Below are 19,914 nucleotides of genomic sequence, written 5' to 3' on the forward strand. Positions count from 1 at the left end.
GACTCGTACTAAAATTACCCCATTGGATCGGCGCATTCTAACGCCATCCTCCCCAATTGGTCGAAGTGTATGCAACTAGCAGCATTCTCTGCATAGAGCTGCAGGTACTGACCGGATCTCGTCTCGTAGAGGGAGCCTCAGGAACGTTCAAGCCGGAAATCAAAGGATCGTCCTTAATACTGACGGCCCGTGAAGCCGTAGTTTGCAGTCTCGCTTCGGCAAGATCCACAGATCACGCTGCTAAGATGGGTCCGGAGAGACTGGAAAGCTCATACGGCCACGGAATATTCGGCTCTTCGCGGAGTATGCTCTGAATGTAGCGGCCGGTCAATCTAGTGGCGGCGGTAAAGACGACGTGGGAGGCGAAAACGTAGAAGGCGTCGCTGAATTTGCCTCTGGCGAAGGGAATATAAGAAGACAGCCAGAGACCTCAGTTCAAGCTCTCCAGTCCACAACCATCGCTTCTTCCTTCGCTATGTATCAGACTTCCGTCCTCGCCTCTCTTTCAGCCCTGCTGGCTGCCACCAACGCCCAGCAGGTGGGAACTCAGACTGCGGAAACGCACCCCAAGCTGACGACCCAAAAATGCACCACCGCTGGCGGTTGCACCGACCAATCGACCTCGATTGTGCTTGACGCCAACTGGCGCTGGCTGCACACGACGGAGGGCTACACCAACTGCTACACTGGCAACGAGTGGGACACCTCCATCTGCCCCGATGCCGAGACCTGCACCACTGCCTGCGCCCTGGACGGCGCTGACTACGAGGGCACCTACGGCATCACCGCTGACGGCAACTCCCTGACGCTCAAGTTCGTCACCCAGGGCTCGTCCGGCGCCAACGTTGGATCCCGTGTCTACCTTTTGGCCGAGGGCAGCGAGGACAAGTACGAGATGTTCAAGCTCAAGAACCAGGAGTTCACTTTCGACGTGGATGTCTCGAACCTGCCTTGCGGCCTGAACGGCGCCCTCTACTTCTCCGAGGTTAGTTCTCACAAGCATAAATGGTTGTTCGACTCTAACTAAACGTTTGCAGATGGAGGAAGACGGCGGCATGTCCAAGTACGAGACCAACAAGGCTGGCGCCAAGTACGGCACCGGCTACTGCGACACCCAGTGCCCGCACGACCTCAAGTTCATTGCTGGCGAGGCCAACGTCCAGGACTGGGCGGCGTCGGACACCGACAAGAACGCCGGCACGGGCCACTACGGCTCCTGCTGCAACGAGATGGACATTTGGGAGGCGAACTCCCAGGCCAACGCCTACACGCCGCACGTGTGCTCCGACAAGGTCCAGGGCTCTTACAGGTGCGAGGGCACCGAGTGCGGCGACGCTCCTGACGAGCGTTACGACGGTGTGTGCGACAAGGACGGCTGTGACTTCAACCCGTACCGCATGGGCAACCAGTCGTTCTACGGCGAGGGCAAGATCGTCGACACGACGTCCAAGTTCACCGTCGTGACGCAGTTCATCACTGCCGACGGCACTGCCGACGGCGAGCTGACCGAGATCCGCCGCAAGTACGTTCAGGGCGGCAAGGTCATCGAGAACTCCTTCGCCGACTACGACACCCTGGCCAAGTTCAACTCGGTCAGCGACGACTTCTGCACTGCGCAGAAGGAGCTCTTCGGCGACGAGAACTCCTTCAGCAACCTCGGCGGCATTAAGAACATGGGTGGCGCTTTTGAGCGCGGCATGGTCCTCGTCCTCAGTCTGTGGGACGACCACACTGCCAACGCCCTCTGGCTCGACAGCAACGACCCCGCCGACGGCGACGCCTCCACCCCTGGTGTCGCTCGTGGTCCTTGCGGCACTGACACCGGCAAGCCCGACGATGTCGAGGCGAACGACGCCGACTCTTCGGTCATCTACTCCAACATCCGCTACGGCGACATTGACTCGACCTACAGCAGCAGCAGTAACAGCACCGCCTAAGCGGGTCGCTCAACTGTCCCCGGTCACCGGCTGGCCTGGTGAAAAGATCGTCTTGATGTACGAGATGAAAAAAAGATTCATGTGGTTGATGGGCGGATTGGACGGACGAACGATGGAATGAAGTTGGCTAGATGGCTGGCTTGCTTGCTTTCGATTCTATTTCTACACTTTTTTGATTTTGCGGTTTTTACCATTCGCATCCTGGCCTTGTACTTGGAGTGCTTCACATTTTAGAGGTCGCTTTGGTCCCTGTTGTGTACGCATTACTGCGCGGGTTCGGGACTGTATAGCTAGTTGCTAGATTGAATGTCGATTTCTGGCTTGCCTGAACAGCATTGTCCGTTTATGATTTGTGATTTCTAAGAGACAGGAAGGCCTCAAACTATACTGAGCATGTCAAAATGGACTTCAAACTGTTGTAACGTCCGTTACCGTGAAGCGAGATTGACCGTGAAGCGAGATGGTAATACGTGTACGGAGTAGAAGAAGAGACCTAGTTAAGGTGTATAGAGGCTCTGTACGGAGGAGAAGAAGAGTCCTAGTTAGGATATATAGAGCCTCTATATACTCTAAGACCTTTTTACCTATACCGGGGACTCGGGATAGGAGCTAGGCACGGAGTACTCTATAGGGACTACTTATATTATCCCTTGTCTCGCTATACGGTGATTCTTAGTTTATAGTAATAGACGTCGCGTTATATCGCGATATCTTTAGTCGTTAGGGTAAGTTCGGGCTTATAGCTAGATAAGGAGCACTCTATAGGGACTGCTTGTGTCGTCCTCTGTCTCGCTAGACGGTAGATCTCGGTTCACGGTGACGGACGTTACAAAGCCGCAGCCATCAAACTCTTCTCACACCACCCAGTGCGGCAGTCACCACCCACCAACCCCAACCGCACTTTCCCCAGCCCATCCCTACCACCCAGCGTACCAGCAAGCGACCCGCCCCACCCCCCACTCTCTGTGCCGCCCGCGAGCCCGCTTATCCACCACCCCTGCTCCTCCAACCTATCCTAAACATTTAAATTTTTCCCTACCTATACCTCCTACCCACTAACTACCGCACCCGGCCCCCATGTCCCTGCTTGCGCGACTATACCTCACACTTGCTATGATAGCTAGCTATAGCTACCGCACATCAACATCGCCCGATTTCCCGTCGGCATAGCTTACCTTTGAGACTATGATCGTCGTTTGTGCACGCGTTCCTAAATTATTCCTTCGTGTGTCGCCGGCCACTGTCTTGCAGGTTGCCAAGACGCCTTTCCTGGTTGTATAATGTCCGTCACCGAGAACCGAAATCTACAGCTTAGCAATACAGGAGACGACACAAGCAGTCCCTACAGATTACACCTTGTCTAGCTCCTAGCCCGACTCCTGAGTATGGGTAAAAAGATCTTAGAGCACACACACTGACTCTACACACCTTAACAGGGTCTCTTCTTCTACTCCGTACAAGTATTACCATCTCACTCACTCGCCAATTCTCTCCTTATGCTCTCGACATACGCCTCCACATGCATGCATACTAAAGCCAAAAGTACTATAAGAAAGCCCAGAAAGCCAACAGGCTATAGAAAGACGCACCGCTAACCAGGGGGGGGTAATGTCCGATGACGTCGGCTGCGCCAGAAGAACAGGAAGAAGTCGAAGAAGCAGACGCCCAAGAAAGACGACAGAAGAAGAGGTAGGTAACTAAGTAAGAGGTAAGTGTTCATGCCTTGCCACGCCGGTGGTATCGTGCTCGTAGTACAGAGACAACCAACCCGCAGCATCGTTAAAAAGAAGCAGAAAAAGCAGAAAAAGCAGAAGAGGTCGTCGAAGCAGCAAGAAAAAGGAAAAAAGGAAACCGAAAGAACCCCCATCCAAACCAAACAACCCAATCCGGTAAACCTTTCCCTCGTTCCTCAGATTCACTTAGCCACCAAATCAATCGTTCAATCAATACAACCCCCGACTAGTCTGGCTCGCCCGGCTCAGGCTCGTCCGACTCCGTTCATCTTCCTCAAGTACGTCGCTCAACCGGGTCGGGTGATGGTGCCGCGGTGTCATACTACTCCACTCGCCATACCCGGACCCCGTATAATCCGGCGCAGGACTATACGGGCCGCCGGGGCCACCACCAACGGCGTACCCGCCATGCTCGTACGGCCCGGCAGTCGGGCTGCCCACACCGCTTCCGCTCCCTATGCTGACAGGGCTGCTTATGCCGCCAACAACGCCGCCGCCGCTCGTCGCAGGCGTGATGCCATACCGCTGCGCCAGCTCTCGCTCGCGCGCAATATCGCTCTGGACGTCGTAGTCGTCTTCACTATCGGGAGAGCGCACGCCGCGCATCGCGCCACGATAAGGCACGCGCCGGCCCGCCGCGTCAGTGACGAAGCGCCCATGCTCATCGATCATCCACTCCTCGCCGCCGACCGACGACTCGTCGCCCAGTTCGGAACCGACATACGAGGGCCCGTCGTCGATGGCCGAGGGGGCGCCGCTGTCGGGTCCGCCAGGCCCACCGGGACCGCTGACGTTGCTGCTGAGATTGCTGCTGGTGGGGGCGTCGCTGCGGCCACCGGGGAGGAAGCTGCCTTGACCGTCGTGCTGGTAGAAGTGGCTGGCTGCTTCGGCGGCGGCAGAGGGGATAACCGGCGGGGGTGAGGATCTCTGGTGCTGGTGTGCTTGTTGCGGGTAGTGTTGGCCGGGTTGGCTCGTCGGTGGGATGGCTGTACGGGCCGTGGACGGGGTTGTGACGCCTGCACCTGAGGTTGGAGGCATGGGCTGGTAGGTGCCCTGGGCGAGGGAGGGGACATCGTGCTCGTGGTGCAAGTGCGTGTTGCCCTCTGCGAACGGATCGGTGTCGGTAGGCGACTGCGCCTCGTCGTACGAGTAGCCGCCCTCGATAGGCGTGGGCCCAGCACCGCTCATGCCGCTGGCAGACTGCTGGCCCTGGCTGCCGCTCGTCGTGGGCCGGCCCTGCTGGGACATGCTGCCGTGCCTGCTATTGCCCATGCCGGCCGCCATGGGGACGACCTGCACACCGCCGACAAGGGTCGGCTGGCCCTCACGGAGCGACATGGTGCGCTCGCGCTCCTCCTGTTCACGGCGACCGAGCTCCTCCCACGCGCGACGCGCCTCCTCCTTCGAGATGGCGAGCTCGCGGCGCATCTCGACGACCATCTTCTCCGAGTTGCGGCGGGCCTGCTCCGAGTTGCGCAGGTTAGCCTCGGCGTCCATGCGCGCCTGGCGCTCCAACTCAATGGCCTTGCTTGTCTGGGCCTGCGCCTCCTGCGAGCGCTCTTGCTCACTGCGCGTCTCGTAGAACCAGCGCTGAAACTTGCGCTCCGACGACGCACGCAGGCGCTGCAGCTCGACGACGGCGTGGAACAGGTTCGCGCCCGCGGCCGAGAGGTCCGTGATCTGGCGGGACATCTGCTGTGCCAGCGGCTCGCGGCGCACTTCCTCGGTGTTTTGCTCGAGCCGCCTGATCCAGTAGGATGTCAGGCCCTCCCAGTGGGAGGACAGTTGTTCCCAGCGCTCGAAGGCGTGAGGAAAGGATGAGACGGTGGGATCGCGCGACTGGGTGTCGGCCATGGATGCTGAGGAGCGGGCTGTAGACTGGCCTCCGGTGGCGCCGCCGCCGGTACGGGGTTGGGCCGCCGTGGCTGATGCGGAGGGTTGCCTGGTGTGTGTGGAGGGTTGGTGTGCCTGGCGGGCAGTGGCCGCGGCAGATTGTTGTGGTGCAGCTCTGGGCTGGCCTTGTGAGAGCGAAGGACCTCTAGACCTTCCGCCTGATGGTGCTTCGGGTGCTCGTGTGGGTACGGGTTGCGACACAGGCCCCCCAATGCCTGCCTGATGCTGCTGCTGCTGCTGCTGCTGCTGCTGCTGCTGTTGCTGTTGTTGTTGTTGTTGTTGTTGTTGTTGTCTCTCAGCAGCCGCCGCCCTAGCCGCTCCGGCGGTCACATAGGGCGACTGGAAGCCCTCGCTTGACGTTTTCCCACCAACCATAGGCGTGTATGCGGGCTCACTGGCCGTGCGGTAACCAGAGTCGCGAGTATTGCCGCCGGCAACGCCAGCGGCAGCCGCCCTCCTCTCCGCGTTCTTTATGCGCTCCTCCAACTGGACCTTCTGCTGTTCCTCGCGCTCTCTGGCATCGGCCTCGGCCTGTCTGCGGGCCTCGCGGTCTTTACGCTCGCGCATGATTTGCACCGGGGTGCGGATCTGGGCGGGGGCATGCTGTTGGACGGGGACGGGACCGGCGGCGGCGCGCGCGCCGCCATTGGCCGCGCGGCCGCTTCCGCCCGGGAGGTCGGACATGGACGCGTTCTCCTCGGCGAGGTCGGGGGTGAAGGGATAGGGCGTGCGCAGGGCTTCCTCAAGCGTGTAGAGGACAGCGGCGGCGGTGCGGCGCGAGATGCGAAGGGCCGAGTGCGGTGGTGGTGGATCTTGCGGGGATGAGTGTGATACGAGACGGGCGGAACGCGCGGCGACACGGGCGGTGGCCCAGTAGGAATGGGCGGGGTCGAGTTGTTGTTGGTCGTCGAAATTGGGGGTGCGGCGGAGCGAGTGTGTTTGACTGCCTTCGGAGGAGGAGCGACGCGACAGAGGCTCGTGTTGTTGGTAGTAGGCCTGGGCTTGTTGATGGCGGAGCTGAAGTGAAGATTTATACGTGTCTTCTTCTTGGGGGTTAGACACGGTGTCGTGCAGCGACTGGTGGCCTGTAGAGGTCAACTTGGATCTGGACTGGACCCTGAGCCCAGAGTGGAGCTTCTAGCGTGAGGCCGGGGATTCGATAGGTGCGAGAAGGATGCGACGACTATAATGGGGCGCGGCAAGAATGGTCGTGTGGGAAGCTGTGCGGATGAGACTACGCATTAGTTTTCTGGAAGATGGAACGAAACAAATTCAGGTGGCCGGAGCAATTCGCAGAGGTTGGGAGCCCTTACCGCGGACGGAGCAAGGAAGCGGCGGGACCTGACGACGCGGAAAATGAACCAGACTGACCCTCTGCTAGCGACACGCGCATTATACTCCTACGACGGTATGTGAATGGCTAGGTAGGTCCGGATTATAAGGGAAGAGAAAGAGAAGAGAGAAGGGGGAAGAGAGAGAGTGTGTGAGTGAGTGAGGGGGATGGATACCGGTCAAACGCAGCTTGCTGCTGCTGCAATGACGGCAGAGAGGTCTCCGGCGCGCATTGGAGTGATTCGAGCGTTGTGGCTGCGTCGAGCCGGCGCTGCCAACACATCAACGGCCGCGGGTGCTTGGTGCGTCATGCACGTCGGCGCGGCGGTGCAGAGTGGCTGGTGTACACCATGTTAATCAAGGGAATGAAAACACTTCATCGATGCCACCATGAAGCGGGATTCGCCGCCTTGCGAGATGGTGATAGTTGTACAGAGTAGAAGAAGAAACCCAGCTAAGATGTGTAGAGCCCCAAGACCCAGAAGTCGGGCTGGGAGCTAGGCAAAGAATACTCTAGATAAATGAGGCGGCGCCGCCTTTGCTTTATTTATCCCCCTCGCCCAGCTTCGCCAATGGGAGGGCGCAGCGGACAAATGAGGCTGTGAGGCTTCTTCAGGTCTTCCACCATCCCCACACGATACACTCCAGCAGCTCGCTCTTCTCCCTCACTCCTCCAAGCCTCCAAGCCTCCAAACCTCCGCCCGTGCCGTGCCCAACGGTGCACTACTGTTAGGCACGTCAGGCCTGATGCCCGTGCCCGTCCACATCCCTGCTTCCATTGCGTCAGCAGTCTTCCGTCCAACTTTTGCTCGGCCTCTCCCCCGCACTTTGTACCGCCAGAGAAGAAGTTCAAACATACCGCCCTGCGTGTTCCCCCTTGAATCCCTCACGGAATCCTCGTCTACGAAAACAATCCCGTCCATCCATACCACTTGCCCACCATGGCCATGCTAGGAATGGGCATCTTCTACGGCGGCGTCATCACCGGCATCCCCGTCGTCACAGGTGTCGCCGAAGGCGTCCACCACCAAAAAGAGCAGAACAAGGAAGCCGCAAACGAGACGCGCATGGTCAAGTTCTACATGGACGTCTACTGCGGCGCCAAAAGCAGCAAGAAAGACGAAATCGACGGCGGCATCGTCGTGCTACACAAGGACCGGGTGAGTGCGCTCACCATTCCTCTCTCCCACCACAACCGCCACTAACTAGCCTTTCCAGGTCTGGGTCTGTCCCCAAGACGAAAAAACGCAACAGCCCGCCTCTCCAGCACCAGGCGTCCCGCCTCCGCACCCCTTCACTGGCTTCTACATCATGTACCCTGACGAAGACCGCAACCCGCGCGAGCGCGGCCTCGTGTCGACCATAAACACCGACCCGCCAATGCTAAACTGGATATATGCGCGCAAGGAAACTCTCCACCTAAGTTACGGAAACCGCACGCAGTCAATAGCGCACATCGTCGGGCCGTGGGACTGGACAGACGACGAAGCGGGGGTGACGCTCGAGGGTTGGGAGGGGTTTGTCGCCGTCGAGGTACCGGAGGAAGAGCAGGTAGACGGCCTGAAGTGGGCGCTGTATTATGACCGGTGGGACGACAAGCTGAAGAAGGGGGAAATGGTGGGCGGCAGGCGGGTCCTGCCGTGTAGTCTGGAGCGGAGGATGTTGCCGGAAGAGCTGCGGAAAGCGCAGGAAGAGGCGGCCGAGAAGAAAATGCAGGTGAAGAGCTCGGGAGATCTGAAGACGAGGCTGGATCTAAAGGAGGAGAAGAAGAAATGAGCTGACTGTGTTGGTTAGCTCTGTGAGTTTGCGTCACGCATCTTCTCCTCCGAGGACTACGGCCTTTCAATGACGAATTATGAATCTCCTACACCGGCCACCATTACAGGCACCTCCGCCCAGCTGCGAGGCAACCTGCCTTGTCCTCAGCTGCGCCCCGCGCCGCGCCTGACTTGGGAGCAGAACGGAGCTGTGGAGTGACTAGATTGCTAGGGGAATGATGTTTAAAAAGTAATTACTTCTAATCAATGCCTTTCGGTACTGGAAAATTGGCATCAGATATCCTAAACTGGTTTATTAGAATACGTTTCTAGATGGCAACGAGGGCCTTTACATAATTACGCCACAGTAATCTAATTCATTCAACTCAATTTCCGCACAGAGTACTTGGCTGGAGCAGAGTGAGCAGTAACAACACACCTCATCGTCTTTCACACAACACCCTCTAGCCATATGCGTTAGTCGAGCTTGCCCGTAGTCAAACCTAGTCACCGTCATGACCTTCCCTATTAGGCAACGAACCCACGAACCACCTCACACAGCGGCAGTCACACCCACTCAACAGGCAGGCACCACCAGCACCCACGCGCCCGCCAAACAGTCACTTCTTCCCTCGCTTACGGGCACTAGCGCCGCTCCCTCAGGTATATAAACGCCGCTCCCCCTCGCCCAACCTGCTCCTCTTTTTTCTCTTCATACTTACCTTGTTGGAGCCCAGCCGTGATCAAGACGACGGCGGCTTGCCAGTCTGCCCTGCATTGCACGCCGCGGCGGCGGCCTGGTATGAATCTCCTTCGGGGGTTTCTCCGGCGCAATTTTTGCTGTTTTCTTTCTTTCTTTCTTTTTTGAAAGAGCTTTTCGTTGTTGCTTTCGCCTTGTGCGGGACTGCGAGGAAAAGCTGGCGTGGTGTGTAGCCTCTTACGATGAGGTTGCCGGTGCTTGGCTGGGGTCTTGTGTGAGGTGGTGTTGTTTCTTTGCTGCAACTGTTCGTGCTGAGTTGGGTTGGGCTCACTGGTCTTGTGGACTTTGCTTTGGATCTCCTTGGCTTGTTGATACTGTTGGCTTCAGTTCACACGGTAGTATGGACGAGAGTGTCGTCACCAGCAACTCACATCTACAAGTCTCTTCTCTGCTGAATCTTACCAAGTCACTGCCGAACTAACCCTCAGCAACAACAGCGGCAATAGCAACATATAACCACCCGCTCTAGAGCAAGTGAGGGGCTTAGGCATCTACAACGCCGATTCCAGACTACTCCCTCTCGACACGCTCCAGACCGGCAGCGGTGACAACAGTCCAGAACGCAAGCTCTCAGGCCCGTATCCCAGATGCAACGACTCACTGTCCGGCATCCCGACACCGCCCCAGCCAGCACCTTCCTTTTGAACCCAATGCAGGCGACGGACCCCATCACCACTTACTCGCTGTTGGACATTATTAGAGTAGAGGCACGGCGGAGTGTACTTCCCGTCCGCTTCTTACCTGCCCTACTTAGCACACCCACAACCACAACCACCTTCCCTTCCTCTCTTCCTCCCTCCCTCCCTCCCTCCACTCTCCCCAGGACGCAACCAGCAAACCCATCAACCCACCACTTTCCCAACTAAAAACAACGACCAACGACGTCCCACCAGTACATCTACCCCTCCAGAAAAAAAGCCCAAGCAAGCGCACCTCGCCAAGCCAGCGCGTCAAACAAGTCTTTCACATGCTCGACTGACTGCCTAATCCAGCCGCATGCAGTGCGGCACAGCACAGCACAGCACAGCACAGCACGCCGGCATTTACGAGCACACTTATTCAAAAACTCCACACCACTCCCCCCTCCCTCATCGCCCTTATCCCAGCACGTATGTAGGACGCTTCTCGCCGTCCTGTTCCTATCCCCCCTCTGTCATACCCATACCTACCCATACCGCTCTCTCTCTCACACACACAACTCAAATCGTCACCACAAAAAGCGCGCACCCAAGCAAACACCTTAGCTAAACAAACACCTCTCTATTCCGACGCCTTATCCCCGTCTCAAAAAAGAAGCACGAAAAACGCCCCTCCCTGTCCATCCATTCCCTTGCCCATACCCATAAAAAACCATAGATGTATATATACACGCAAACCTCAAATCCATCTCCAAACACCAGCACCAGGAACAGCAGCAAATCAAATCAACCCCCAAAAACGAGCGACTTACCCCCTCCACCGCAGTCCAACTCACACCCCACACCCCACCCCATCCCCTCTCCCACCATCCCACCATCCCACCTCTCAGTCACTCACAAATACCGACTCCCAAAAGCCCGCGAAATCGTGCTCATCTTGCTCATGCCGCCCGCATGCTGCATGGTCGAGAGCAGCTGCTCCTCGAGCGCCGACTGCGTCACGCTGGCATCTGTAAGTCGGGGACGTGTTAGCCTCGCTGCCATGATATTGCGTTACGTGGCCTTTTTTCAGAAGACAAGACAGAGGTGATAATAGAAAATGAACAACGGAGAGAGGAATAGTGGTGGTGGGGCGGTGGCATCAATATGAGAAATGGAAGGAGATGGCAGCACCGTAGCCACCAACACATGAAGGAAGAGAAGAAAAAGAAGACGCAAACAGGCACAAGCCGAAAGCCACAATCTCGCTTTCAGCACCACCACCAATAGAGGACAGAAGAACAAAGACTCACCATCCAAATCCGAGAAGCTGCTGCCCATACTCGGCGTCCCCTCGCTGCCCTCGCCGGGCAAGCGCCCCAGCCGCGCCAACTCAGCCCTGTGCCTTGGGCTCAACGGCCCCGGCGCCCCAGACCCCCCTGGCGTCCCGCGCGTCGACGGCGACTGCGACGGCACCGACACCGTCGACGCCGTGTCCGGGCGCTCGGCGCCAATGTCGCTCGCCGACGTGGCCGAGGACGTCGACGCCGCTGTCGTCATCGCTTGCTGCTGTTGCTGTTGCTGCCGTATCTGTGCCAGCGAACGCAGCGGCTGCTTCCCCTGCGCGACGGCCGAGAGGGGCGTCCCGCTGCTGGCGGACGGGCGCGCGCGCGTGTCAAACAGCGGGCGGCGCGAGGAGGTCGGCGGGCGGTTGTGGTCGCGGTCGCGGTCGCGCAGCGTGGCGCCCGGATCTTGTTGGTGCGGGTGCTGCTGGAGCGGCGACTGCAAGGGCTGTGCGCGGCGGGATGGCGGCTGCGCAAACGGGAGGAAGACGTCGTCGGAGCCGTCGTCGTCGTCGGCATCCGAGTCGCCGCCCCGGACGCCCGCGGAGCCGTGGCTCTCGGCGTAGCCGTCATCGTCGTCGTCGTTGAGGCGCGCGAGGGCTGGGAGCTTGGTGCGGGCGCGGAAGCGGGGCGCTGCGCGGCGGAAGAGCTGGCTGCGGCGGAAGGGGTTGTCGTCGTCGTCGGAGCGGGAGGAGGACGAGGCGTCCGAGTCCGAGAGGGCGGGCGGCGAGACGGGGCTCGCGGCGCGGCTGTGCGGGTGGCTGGCTTCGGCCGTGGGCTCTAGAGCGGGCGAAGTCCTTCGTGGAGCGGAGAAGGAGGACTTGAAGGAGCTGCGGACGGGCTGGCGCGGGCTCGGGGGCGGTGGTTGCTGTTGCTGCATCAGGCGGCTTTGGGTGATGGTCGTGGCCGAGGGGGTGCGTGACAGGACGGGTGCTGGAGTGCAACGTCAGCCATGTGCCCGTAGTATCGCATACCTAGGTGGAGTGCATACCTCCTACGCCCGGCGTGCCAGGCCCGCTTCCAATGCCACCTCGCGGAGGCACCGGGCTATCTCTCGAACGCACCGACAGCGACGACGTCGCTCGCGGGACTCCCTTTCCTTGCCCCACCCCCAGACTACTTCCGCCCGTCCCAGCTGCGCTCGTAGAGCCCACCTTGCGCATCTGCGCGCGCACATGGGACAAGTGCCGCTCATACAACCACGCAGCCTGCTGCAGCAAGAAGCTCTGGGGCACCTCGAACCGCAGCGCCAGCTCCTGCCCTAAATCACCCTATTAGCTTCTGCACAGTACAATCTTCCAGCCCAGATAAAAGGCGCCCTCAACCCCAACCCAAACAAACAAACAAACAACAGTCAACAACAAACTCACAATCCAGCTCGCTCGTCCTTGCATTCTTGCTAATAATCTTCCACAGCGCCTGATCCTTGGTGGCGTCCCACTCAACCTGGGCCGGGTCGACAAAGGCGCCGCGCGAAAACGGCAGCCTCACAACAACCGTATAGCGGACCTGGGGTTCCGCGAGGGCGGTAGCCGGGCGGCGGGGAGCAGGAGACGGGGCAGCAGCAGCAGCCGCCGCCGAACGGGCCGAGTTCGTAGGAGGGCGTCCAGAGGAGGTCGAGGTGGTTGGAGGAGGGTGGCCGGAGGTTGAGGCGCCAGAGCCGGCGCGCGGGCGCAGCGGGTCACTCGACGACGACGAAGAGGACGGTGGCGGGTGCGGCGGCATGGTTTGCTCGTTCCTGTGAGGTTGTGCTGAGGTGTGAGTGGTGATGGGGGATGGGATCATGGGGAGCTTGGGGGAGCTCCGATAAGATACCGTACCGGCTTCCCCGGACGGGGATCGACGGGCCTTTTTGAGCCGCGACGCGACGGTGATGGTTGTTTCGTAGGTAGATAGGCACGATTGTTTTTATACCTAGGTATGTACTACACACATCAGCGTAAAATCCCTCCCTCCGTGGTATCCCAACACCGCCCATGCAACCACCCGTCCACCAATATAAAACGCCATCCATGCACGCAAAGAATCAAAAGAAGAAAAAAAAAAAGAAAAAAAGCAAAGCACCACGTCTCCCTCACGCCGTCGCCGTCACCGGCCCCTCCGCCTCCTGCAACAACCCCAAATCCCCCTCCACTCCCAGCCCATCCAACCCCTTGAACCCATCCTCAACCACCCACTTCTGCCCCCCAGCAGACCAAAGCACCTCACACGCCTTGCCCACAACCAGCAGCCCGGGCGGGCGGCTCCCTTCCTCTTCAAACGCCGCACACACATACTCCAACGTCGTGCGCACGACGCGCTGGTCCGGACAGCTCGCGCGCTCCACAATCGCGCACGGCGTGTCAACGGGCCACGCGGCCTTGGCGGCCGTCAAGCTGCCCACCAAGTCCGCGAGGCGGTGCAGCCCCATGAGGAAGACGACGGTGCTGGCGGCGCGGTATTGCGGGGGGTCGGGCGCCGCGCCGGCGCGCCCCGTCCCCGTGCACACGAGCACCTGGTCCGCAACGCTGCGGTGCGTGGCGGGGATGCCGGCGAAAAGGGGCGCCGACAGCGCGCTCGTGATGCCCGGCAGCACGACGGGCGCATAGCCCTGCGCGCGGAAAAAGTCGAATTCCTCGGCGCCGCGGCCGTAGATGTACGGGTCGCCCTGCTTGAGGCGCACGACTGTCTTGCCGGCCCGCAGGCCCTCCAGCCCCATCTGCAGCAGCTCTTCCTGCGCCTTCTCCGCGTTGCCTGGGAACTTGCGCGCGATGTATACGGCGGTGCGGCGCGGGATCAGGTCCAGCACGGGCGCCGGCACCAGCTTGTCCGCGAGGATGAGGTCCGCGGCCAGGATGGCCTTGTGCGTGGCCCGGGTCAGCAGGTCGGGGTTACCTGGCCCCGAACCCGCGAGGATGATGCGTCCGCGGCGGTGCCGCATGTCCACGGCCGCCGGGTCGAGCCCCGACCGCTCCGACGCAGTGTAGCTGCGCAGCACGGCCGAGACGTCCTCGTCCGTGATGCCCGCCAGCCGCCGCAGCGGCCAGTACTCGCAGATCTGGGCGAGCCAGCGCATGCGGCGGCCGCGGGCAGCCTCGGCGTCCTCGGGCGTGACGAGCTTATTGAACGCAGCCGACTGGCCGGCATCCTCCTCCTCGGCGTCTAGGTCCATGGCCAGCTCCGCCGCGTGGTCCTCCTCCCATATCCGCCGGCGCATCGTGCCTAGGCGCTCGACGGCCTGTCCGAGCTCTGACGGCAGCGACGCCGCGATTTCGCGCCGGATGCGCGACGCCAGCTTGCAGCCCTTGCCCGAGGTGGTGACGCCGACCTGGAGCGGCCCGTCCGTGTGCGTCGAGAGCAGCGTGAAGGAGCAGAGATTGGGCGCGTCGGCGACATTGACGGGGATGCGCAGCCGGCGGCACAGCGTCGAGATATGCGTGCCTACATACAACAGCACATTAGTCCCAAATCCCAAATCCACAAACCAAACCACACCACAAGCAAACATACTCAGCGGATCCTTTCCCCCCAGCGTCACAAACACAGCATCAACCACGCCCTCGACGTCCTCCCTCCCCAAACTCGTCAAATCCTCGTCGCGGAACCCGCGCCGCAGCCACTCGACCTCGCCCTCGCCCACCCGCTTCGCGAGCCCGTAGTGCATGTCGGCATCCTCGGGCGCCAGCAGCACGGGGCGGGCGCCCACCTCGCGCGAGCGCGTGCATCGTGCCCCCGCGAGCGGGTTGCTGCCGACGATGAGGTGGACGTGGCCGGAGGCGTCGGTGGCCGTGAGGAGTGCGGGCGCCATGCTGGATGGCTGGCTTGTCGGTGGGCGTCTTCGCTCAAAGCGCGTGGGTGGTGATGCGTGGTAGACAGGTAGGTAGGTTAGGTAGAGTAAGCTCGACAGAGCAGACAAATAGATCTTTCAATCTCTCGAAAATGACAGAAAGAAAGCAAACAGCTCAAAACGCAGCGAGCAACAGCGCGGGGCCAGCGGCGGCACAAGTACAAATAATCAAAATCCAACCGCCGCGCTTCGCCGCCGCAAGGCCGCCGCCGCAAGAGGCCGGCCGATCGCGCAATCGCGCAATCGCACTTTTTTCGCTTATCGATAACGAGGCCCGCCGCAAGGCTGCCGCGGAGAAACCGCCTTGCACGCTTCTTCCGTGGAGAAGCAGTCTAGCAGCTTGCTTCTCTCACGATATCTCCTGACCCTTTCGTGTTTTAACTAGTGTAGTTAGATACAGCAGTACGAAGGAGCTGCGCTACTGCTACTGCTACTGCTACTGCTGTTGGTGGTGCTGGTGCTGCACGGTGCTGGCTCCTGGCTCCTGCTGGTCTGGTCTGCGTGTCTGGCTTGGGATGCGCGCGACGGGGCGTGGCGGGCATGAGTCAGTCGCTGGCGCGGAGCGACCTCGGCGGAGCTTTTTACGCGGGCAGATATCGAGGGCGGGTGATTGGGCGAGCAAGCCAAGAGCTGGGTTGGGTTGGGTTGAGGTGCGTGGGTGCCTGAGGCTGCGTAGCTGGCAGTGGGTGCTTGCTTCGTTCCATGTACGGATTACCCCGTACGCCCTTGCTTCACGTTGGGTACGGTAGGTAGGGTGCTGTGCACCTGTGGACTGCCCGTGAAGTGAGAGCAGACGCCGATGCCGGCGCTGATGCCGATGCTGACCTATGCCGAAGCGTACGTGCCGACCATGCCGACGACCACGGGCAACAATGAAGGTCATATACCTACCTATGCAGGTGTCATATCAACGTCCGTCATCGCGAACCGAGATCCACCGTCTAGCGAGAGAGGGGATAATACCATCAGTCTCTATAGAGTGCACCTTGCCAAGATAGAGGATAATATAAGCAGTCCCTATAGAGCACTTCTTGCCCAGCTCCTAGCCCGAGACCTTAATATACAAAAAGACCTTAGAGTATATATAGACTCTATACATTATAGCTAGGTCTCTTCTTCTACTCTATACAAGTATCACCGTCTCGCTTCATAGTAACGGACGTTATGCCATTCCAGCTATCTTTTTGCTTACCTATCCACCTACCTAGAACCTACCCACCAACCTACCAACCCACCCACCACCTCCCCAAAAACCGAAAGGGTATAAGCACCGCACCAAACCAAACAAAGCAAACAAAAAGGAAAGAAACCCCGTCACCCCTTCCTCCTCTTTTCCTCTTTCCCCATTTCTTTTCTCACCGTCACCACCACCACCACCACCACCACCACCGATTCACCTCCCCACTACCCCTCCACTAGCCCCAAACAAAACGCCCTAAAATCGCCCCTCGTGGCATCCTCAACATCCTCCTCCAACAGCGCGCCATACTTCTCACGGTACGCGACACGCACGCGGCGCATATGCGAGCGGTCCCAGTGCAAGCGCACGAGGCGGGAGATGAGGAGTTCGTGGCGGTGCTGGCGCTCAGCCGAGGAGACGGGGGGCGCCGTCGTCGCGGAAAGAGGTGGTGCAGCGGCGGAGGAGGAGAAGAGCGACGAGGAGCGAGGCGTTGCCCCGCTGCTGCCGTTGTTGTGCGTCTCCATTATGTCGAGGAGTGCGTGGTGCAGGAGCATGGCGTCCCGGGCGGGCCGGTTGATGACGCCGTTGAGGATGTGCGCGGTTATTTCGCCCTGTGCGAGGAAGAGGGTGAGTGGGTATGATAGGTAAGATAAGGGAAGAAAAGTAGGGGCGGCACTCACCACGAGGTTATTACTCTTCCGCAGCACCTCCCTCGCGAAATTGCCCTGCCACTTACGCTCATACACGCGCAGCACCTCCCTCAAATGGGCATCACTGCGCGTGCAAACAATCGCCAAAATGTCCGACTCGCCGCCCTCGCGCCTGCGCACGGCCGCAGCTAGGGCATCAACGTCGCGATTACGCTCCTCGACGCTCCAGACCTCGCCTTCATCCTGACGGCCCGCCTGCAGCGCCAGCAGCACCGCGGTGCGGAACTTGTCGCGGCGCAGCTCCGCCTCCATACACCGCGTCAGGCTGTCGCCGTAGCGCTTATCGCGGAAGGCGGCCTTGATGGCGCGGATCTCGCTGTTGGGCCGGCCCATGAGCGCTTCGATGAGCAGTTCGCGCCGACTGCTGCTGCCTTGGTACCAGTAGTTCGCCCAGTGCGCCTCGCTTTCCCAGCGGCCCAGCGCGGTTGCGTGGCTGATCTTGGCAAAGTTGGAGTTGGAGGGCAGCTTGAGCTTGATGTGCTTGGCGACGTTGATGCCGCGCCCGTGCATCTTGTAGAGGTGCTTGTATGCGGCTCGCAGCTCTTGCATTTGGTCCTCGCTCAGGTAGGGCAGGATGTCGATGAGGGCGCCTGTGGCGGGCTCGCCCCGCGCCGTCAGCGCGCTGTAGATATCGCGCGCGTCTTCCTCCGCATCGTAGATCTTGACCCGCTTGCTTGCGGCCGCTCGCTCCTTCTCCTTGCTCTTCTCGCGCTCCTGCTCCCGCTCTCGCTCCCGCTCTCGCGCCTCCCGCCCCAACCGGTCCCCGCCCCCAAGTCCCACGCTCGACGTCGACCCTGACGGCGTGTGCCCCCGCCGCCGCGACGTGCTCCTATGCCTACTGCTGCTCCCATGCCCATGCTTCTTCTTCCTATGCCTGCGGTCCTCAGGCACGAGATGCCGCGTCTCGGGCGGATCCAACGGCTCCAAGCCCTCGAGCTCATCGTCCCCGCGCGGCCAGAGCATCGGGCTCGGCATCGGACTCAGTGACTGCCACGTCCCATGGTAAGCCTCGAGCAACGGGCTAGGCGGCGGCAAACCCCCACCGCTCCTATCACTCCCGCCAGGAAAACCCCCGGGCATCGCGAGCTGCAAATCCGGCCGCTGCCCGCTAACCGACAGCCGGTCCATGCGGGGCGCTAGGCCTCCTCCGCTCCCGCTCCCGCCGCCGCCCGGCGACGCCGGCCCGTTGTGCACCGAGAGGCGGTGCGGCGCGAGCCCGGGCGACGGCGGCGGCTTCCCACCGCTGCTGCTGCTGCCGGGCTTGACCTCGACGACGCGCGCGTTGTCCGCGCCGTACGCCAGGTGCGGATCGTAGTCGTACTTCTCCTTCTTGGGCGGGGGTCCCGGTGCCGTCGGCGGTGGCATGAAGTGCTGCGGATCGGGCATCGTCGCCGGGCCGGAGGGCGGAGGCGCCGCGTTCGTCGTCGACGACGATGGGACCCGGTGCTTGACTGATGGAGGCGCACCGCCGGCAGTGCCTCCTGCCGCCTGCTGGCTTGTGATTGGCCGAGCTGTCATCTTGAAGCCGTCGGGCTGCTGCGCGTACTGGTACTGTCCCGGTTGCTGTTGCTGTTGCTGTTGCTGTGGAAAGCCACCCGAGACCATGCGCAGCTGCTGCGGGCGGCCGCTGCCGTCCTGCGGCGTGGTGGTGTAGCTCCATTGCGCGTAGTGCTGCTGGTGCTGTCCGCCAGGCGAGGTCGGCGGCGGGTAGTACGAGCCTGGTGGGGGCTGCGACGACAATTGCGGCGGCGGTACGTAGCCCGGGCGTTCGTGGGGCGGGAGGTCGGCGTAGCCGCCCATGGTGTAGCCGTACGGCTGCTGGTGCTGTTGCTGATGCTGCTGGTCGGCCATGGTGTCGATTCCAAGACCAAAAGCGAAGGGCGGGCTCGGGGGTGCAGCAAGGCGGGTTAAGTAGCAGACTGGCGTGTCGCACAGCGGAGAGAGCCACGGCTGGGCGGCGCACTCGTACTGCAGCACGGCGTCGGGATAGCCAGCATCAGCATCAGCAGAAGCGGCAGAGTCCTTGACCTTGACCTTGCGGTTGCGGCTGCGCGGCCTGGCGCGACCTGCACCCCGGCTCTTGCCTATGCTCATGGCTTCTCCTGCCTGTCAGCAGCCGGGCTTGCGATTGGAAGGAGGAGGCGAGTGCAGCAGGCAGTGTCAGGCAGCAACAATATTATGTATTGTTTTTGGGGGGTGGCTGGCTGGCTGGCCATTTCGGCCCCCGAAATAATAAACATGGGTGTGGGTAGGTATGGGGGCATGGGCGGCCTGGCCGCGCGGGCGGACTGTTCAGGTTCGACTCTCCCGACGAGTCGCTCGCTCGCTTGCTGATCCCCGAGGATCTTTCTCTCTCTCTCTCTCTCTCTCTCTCTCTCTCCACGCTCCCGGCTTTTTCGAAAATTCTAGCCTTCTAGCTTGCGCAGCTCTCTCTCCACAAAAACCCTCTTCCGATCAGACGAGAAAAAGGCGCTCACGCTTCTCACGCCTCTATCCCCGTCCAGCTCATCACCATCACCAACTCACCAGCTCACCACCATGCCCATTCTCTCTCCTCAAACCACACACACACACAAACCCACCCCACCCCACCCCGAAATCCGAAACCAAGAAATTCAACAGGCCACCATCCCCCCCACCTACTCCCCACGCACACCGCCTGCCCTCCCCATCCTAGCGCCAGACCCTGCATGGCAGGCCCCACACACCGCCTTGCCGCCGTCCAGTTCTGCCAATAATCGCGTGAATGGAAGAGACCATTCCATCCATCCATCCACCTATCTATCCATCCCTTCCACAGGCAGCCCCAACCGAAACCCTACAGCA

The 19,914-nt window shown here is 60.5% G+C and overlaps 6 protein-coding genes across 6 annotated transcripts; 2 read left to right on the forward strand and 4 right to left on the reverse strand.

Moving 5' to 3' along the window:
• Positions 1 to 475: 475 nt before the first annotated feature.
• K452DRAFT_219985 (glycoside hydrolase family 7 protein) lies at positions 476 to 1,937 on the forward strand (the record flags this gene model as incomplete). The annotated part of the gene is made up of 2 exons (XM_033536444.1): positions 476 to 985; positions 1,038 to 1,937. The coding sequence occupies 2 exons, from the start codon at positions 476 to 478 to the stop codon at positions 1,935 to 1,937; spliced, it is 1,410 nt and encodes a 469-aa protein (XP_033401996.1).
• Positions 1,938 to 3,880: 1,943 nt separating this feature from the next.
• On the reverse strand, positions 3,881 to 7,394 carry K452DRAFT_355704 (uncharacterized protein; the record flags this gene model as incomplete). Its single annotated transcript, XM_033545983.1, has 2 exons — positions 6,877 to 7,394; positions 3,881 to 6,680 (listed from the first exon to the last, which is right to left on the reverse strand). Exons 1-2 carry the CDS (start codon positions 6,954 to 6,956, stop codon positions 3,881 to 3,883), a joined length of 2,880 nt encoding a protein of 959 aa, XP_033401997.1. The 5' UTR covers positions 6,957 to 7,394.
• A 104-nt stretch (positions 7,395 to 7,498) lies between these two features.
• K452DRAFT_264008 (uncharacterized protein) lies at positions 7,499 to 9,035 on the forward strand. The gene is made up of 2 exons (XM_033538672.1): positions 7,499 to 8,055; positions 8,114 to 9,035. The coding sequence occupies exons 1-2, from the start codon at positions 7,837 to 7,839 to the stop codon at positions 8,669 to 8,671; spliced, it is 777 nt and encodes a 258-aa protein (XP_033401998.1). The 5' UTR covers positions 7,499 to 7,836; the 3' UTR covers positions 8,672 to 9,035.
• Positions 9,036 to 10,910: 1,875 nt separating this feature from the next.
• K452DRAFT_283565 (uncharacterized protein) lies at positions 10,911 to 13,447 on the reverse strand. The gene is made up of 4 exons (XM_033539793.1): positions 12,743 to 13,447; positions 12,364 to 12,633; positions 11,343 to 12,305; positions 10,911 to 11,060 (listed from the first exon to the last, which is right to left on the reverse strand). The coding sequence occupies exons 1-4, from the start codon at positions 13,155 to 13,157 to the stop codon at positions 10,945 to 10,947; spliced, it is 1,764 nt and encodes a 587-aa protein (XP_033401999.1). The 5' UTR covers positions 13,158 to 13,447; the 3' UTR covers positions 10,911 to 10,944.
• K452DRAFT_283567 (uncharacterized protein) lies at positions 13,142 to 15,080 on the reverse strand. Its single transcript, XM_033539794.1, has 2 exons — positions 14,862 to 15,080; positions 13,142 to 14,792 (listed from the first exon to the last, which is right to left on the reverse strand). The coding sequence occupies exons 1-2, from the start codon at positions 15,013 to 15,015 to the stop codon at positions 13,447 to 13,449; spliced, it is 1,500 nt and encodes a 499-aa protein (XP_033402000.1). The 5' UTR covers positions 15,016 to 15,080; the 3' UTR covers positions 13,142 to 13,446.
• A 1,522-nt stretch (positions 15,081 to 16,602) lies between these two features.
• K452DRAFT_219871 (uncharacterized protein) lies at positions 16,603 to 18,168 on the reverse strand (the record flags this gene model as incomplete). Its single annotated transcript, XM_033536436.1, has 3 exons — positions 16,603 to 16,989; positions 17,059 to 17,761; positions 17,912 to 18,168. 3 exons carry the CDS (start codon positions 18,166 to 18,168, stop codon positions 16,603 to 16,605), a joined length of 1,347 nt encoding a protein of 448 aa, XP_033402001.1.
• Positions 18,169 to 19,914: the final 1,746 nt, after the last annotated feature.

Source organism: Aplosporella prunicola (assembly GCF_010093885.1).
Source record: "Aplosporella prunicola CBS 121167 unplaced genomic scaffold K452scaffold_3, whole genome shotgun sequence".
NCBI classification, from domain to species: domain Eukaryota; kingdom Fungi; phylum Ascomycota; class Dothideomycetes; order Botryosphaeriales; family Aplosporellaceae; genus Aplosporella; species Aplosporella prunicola.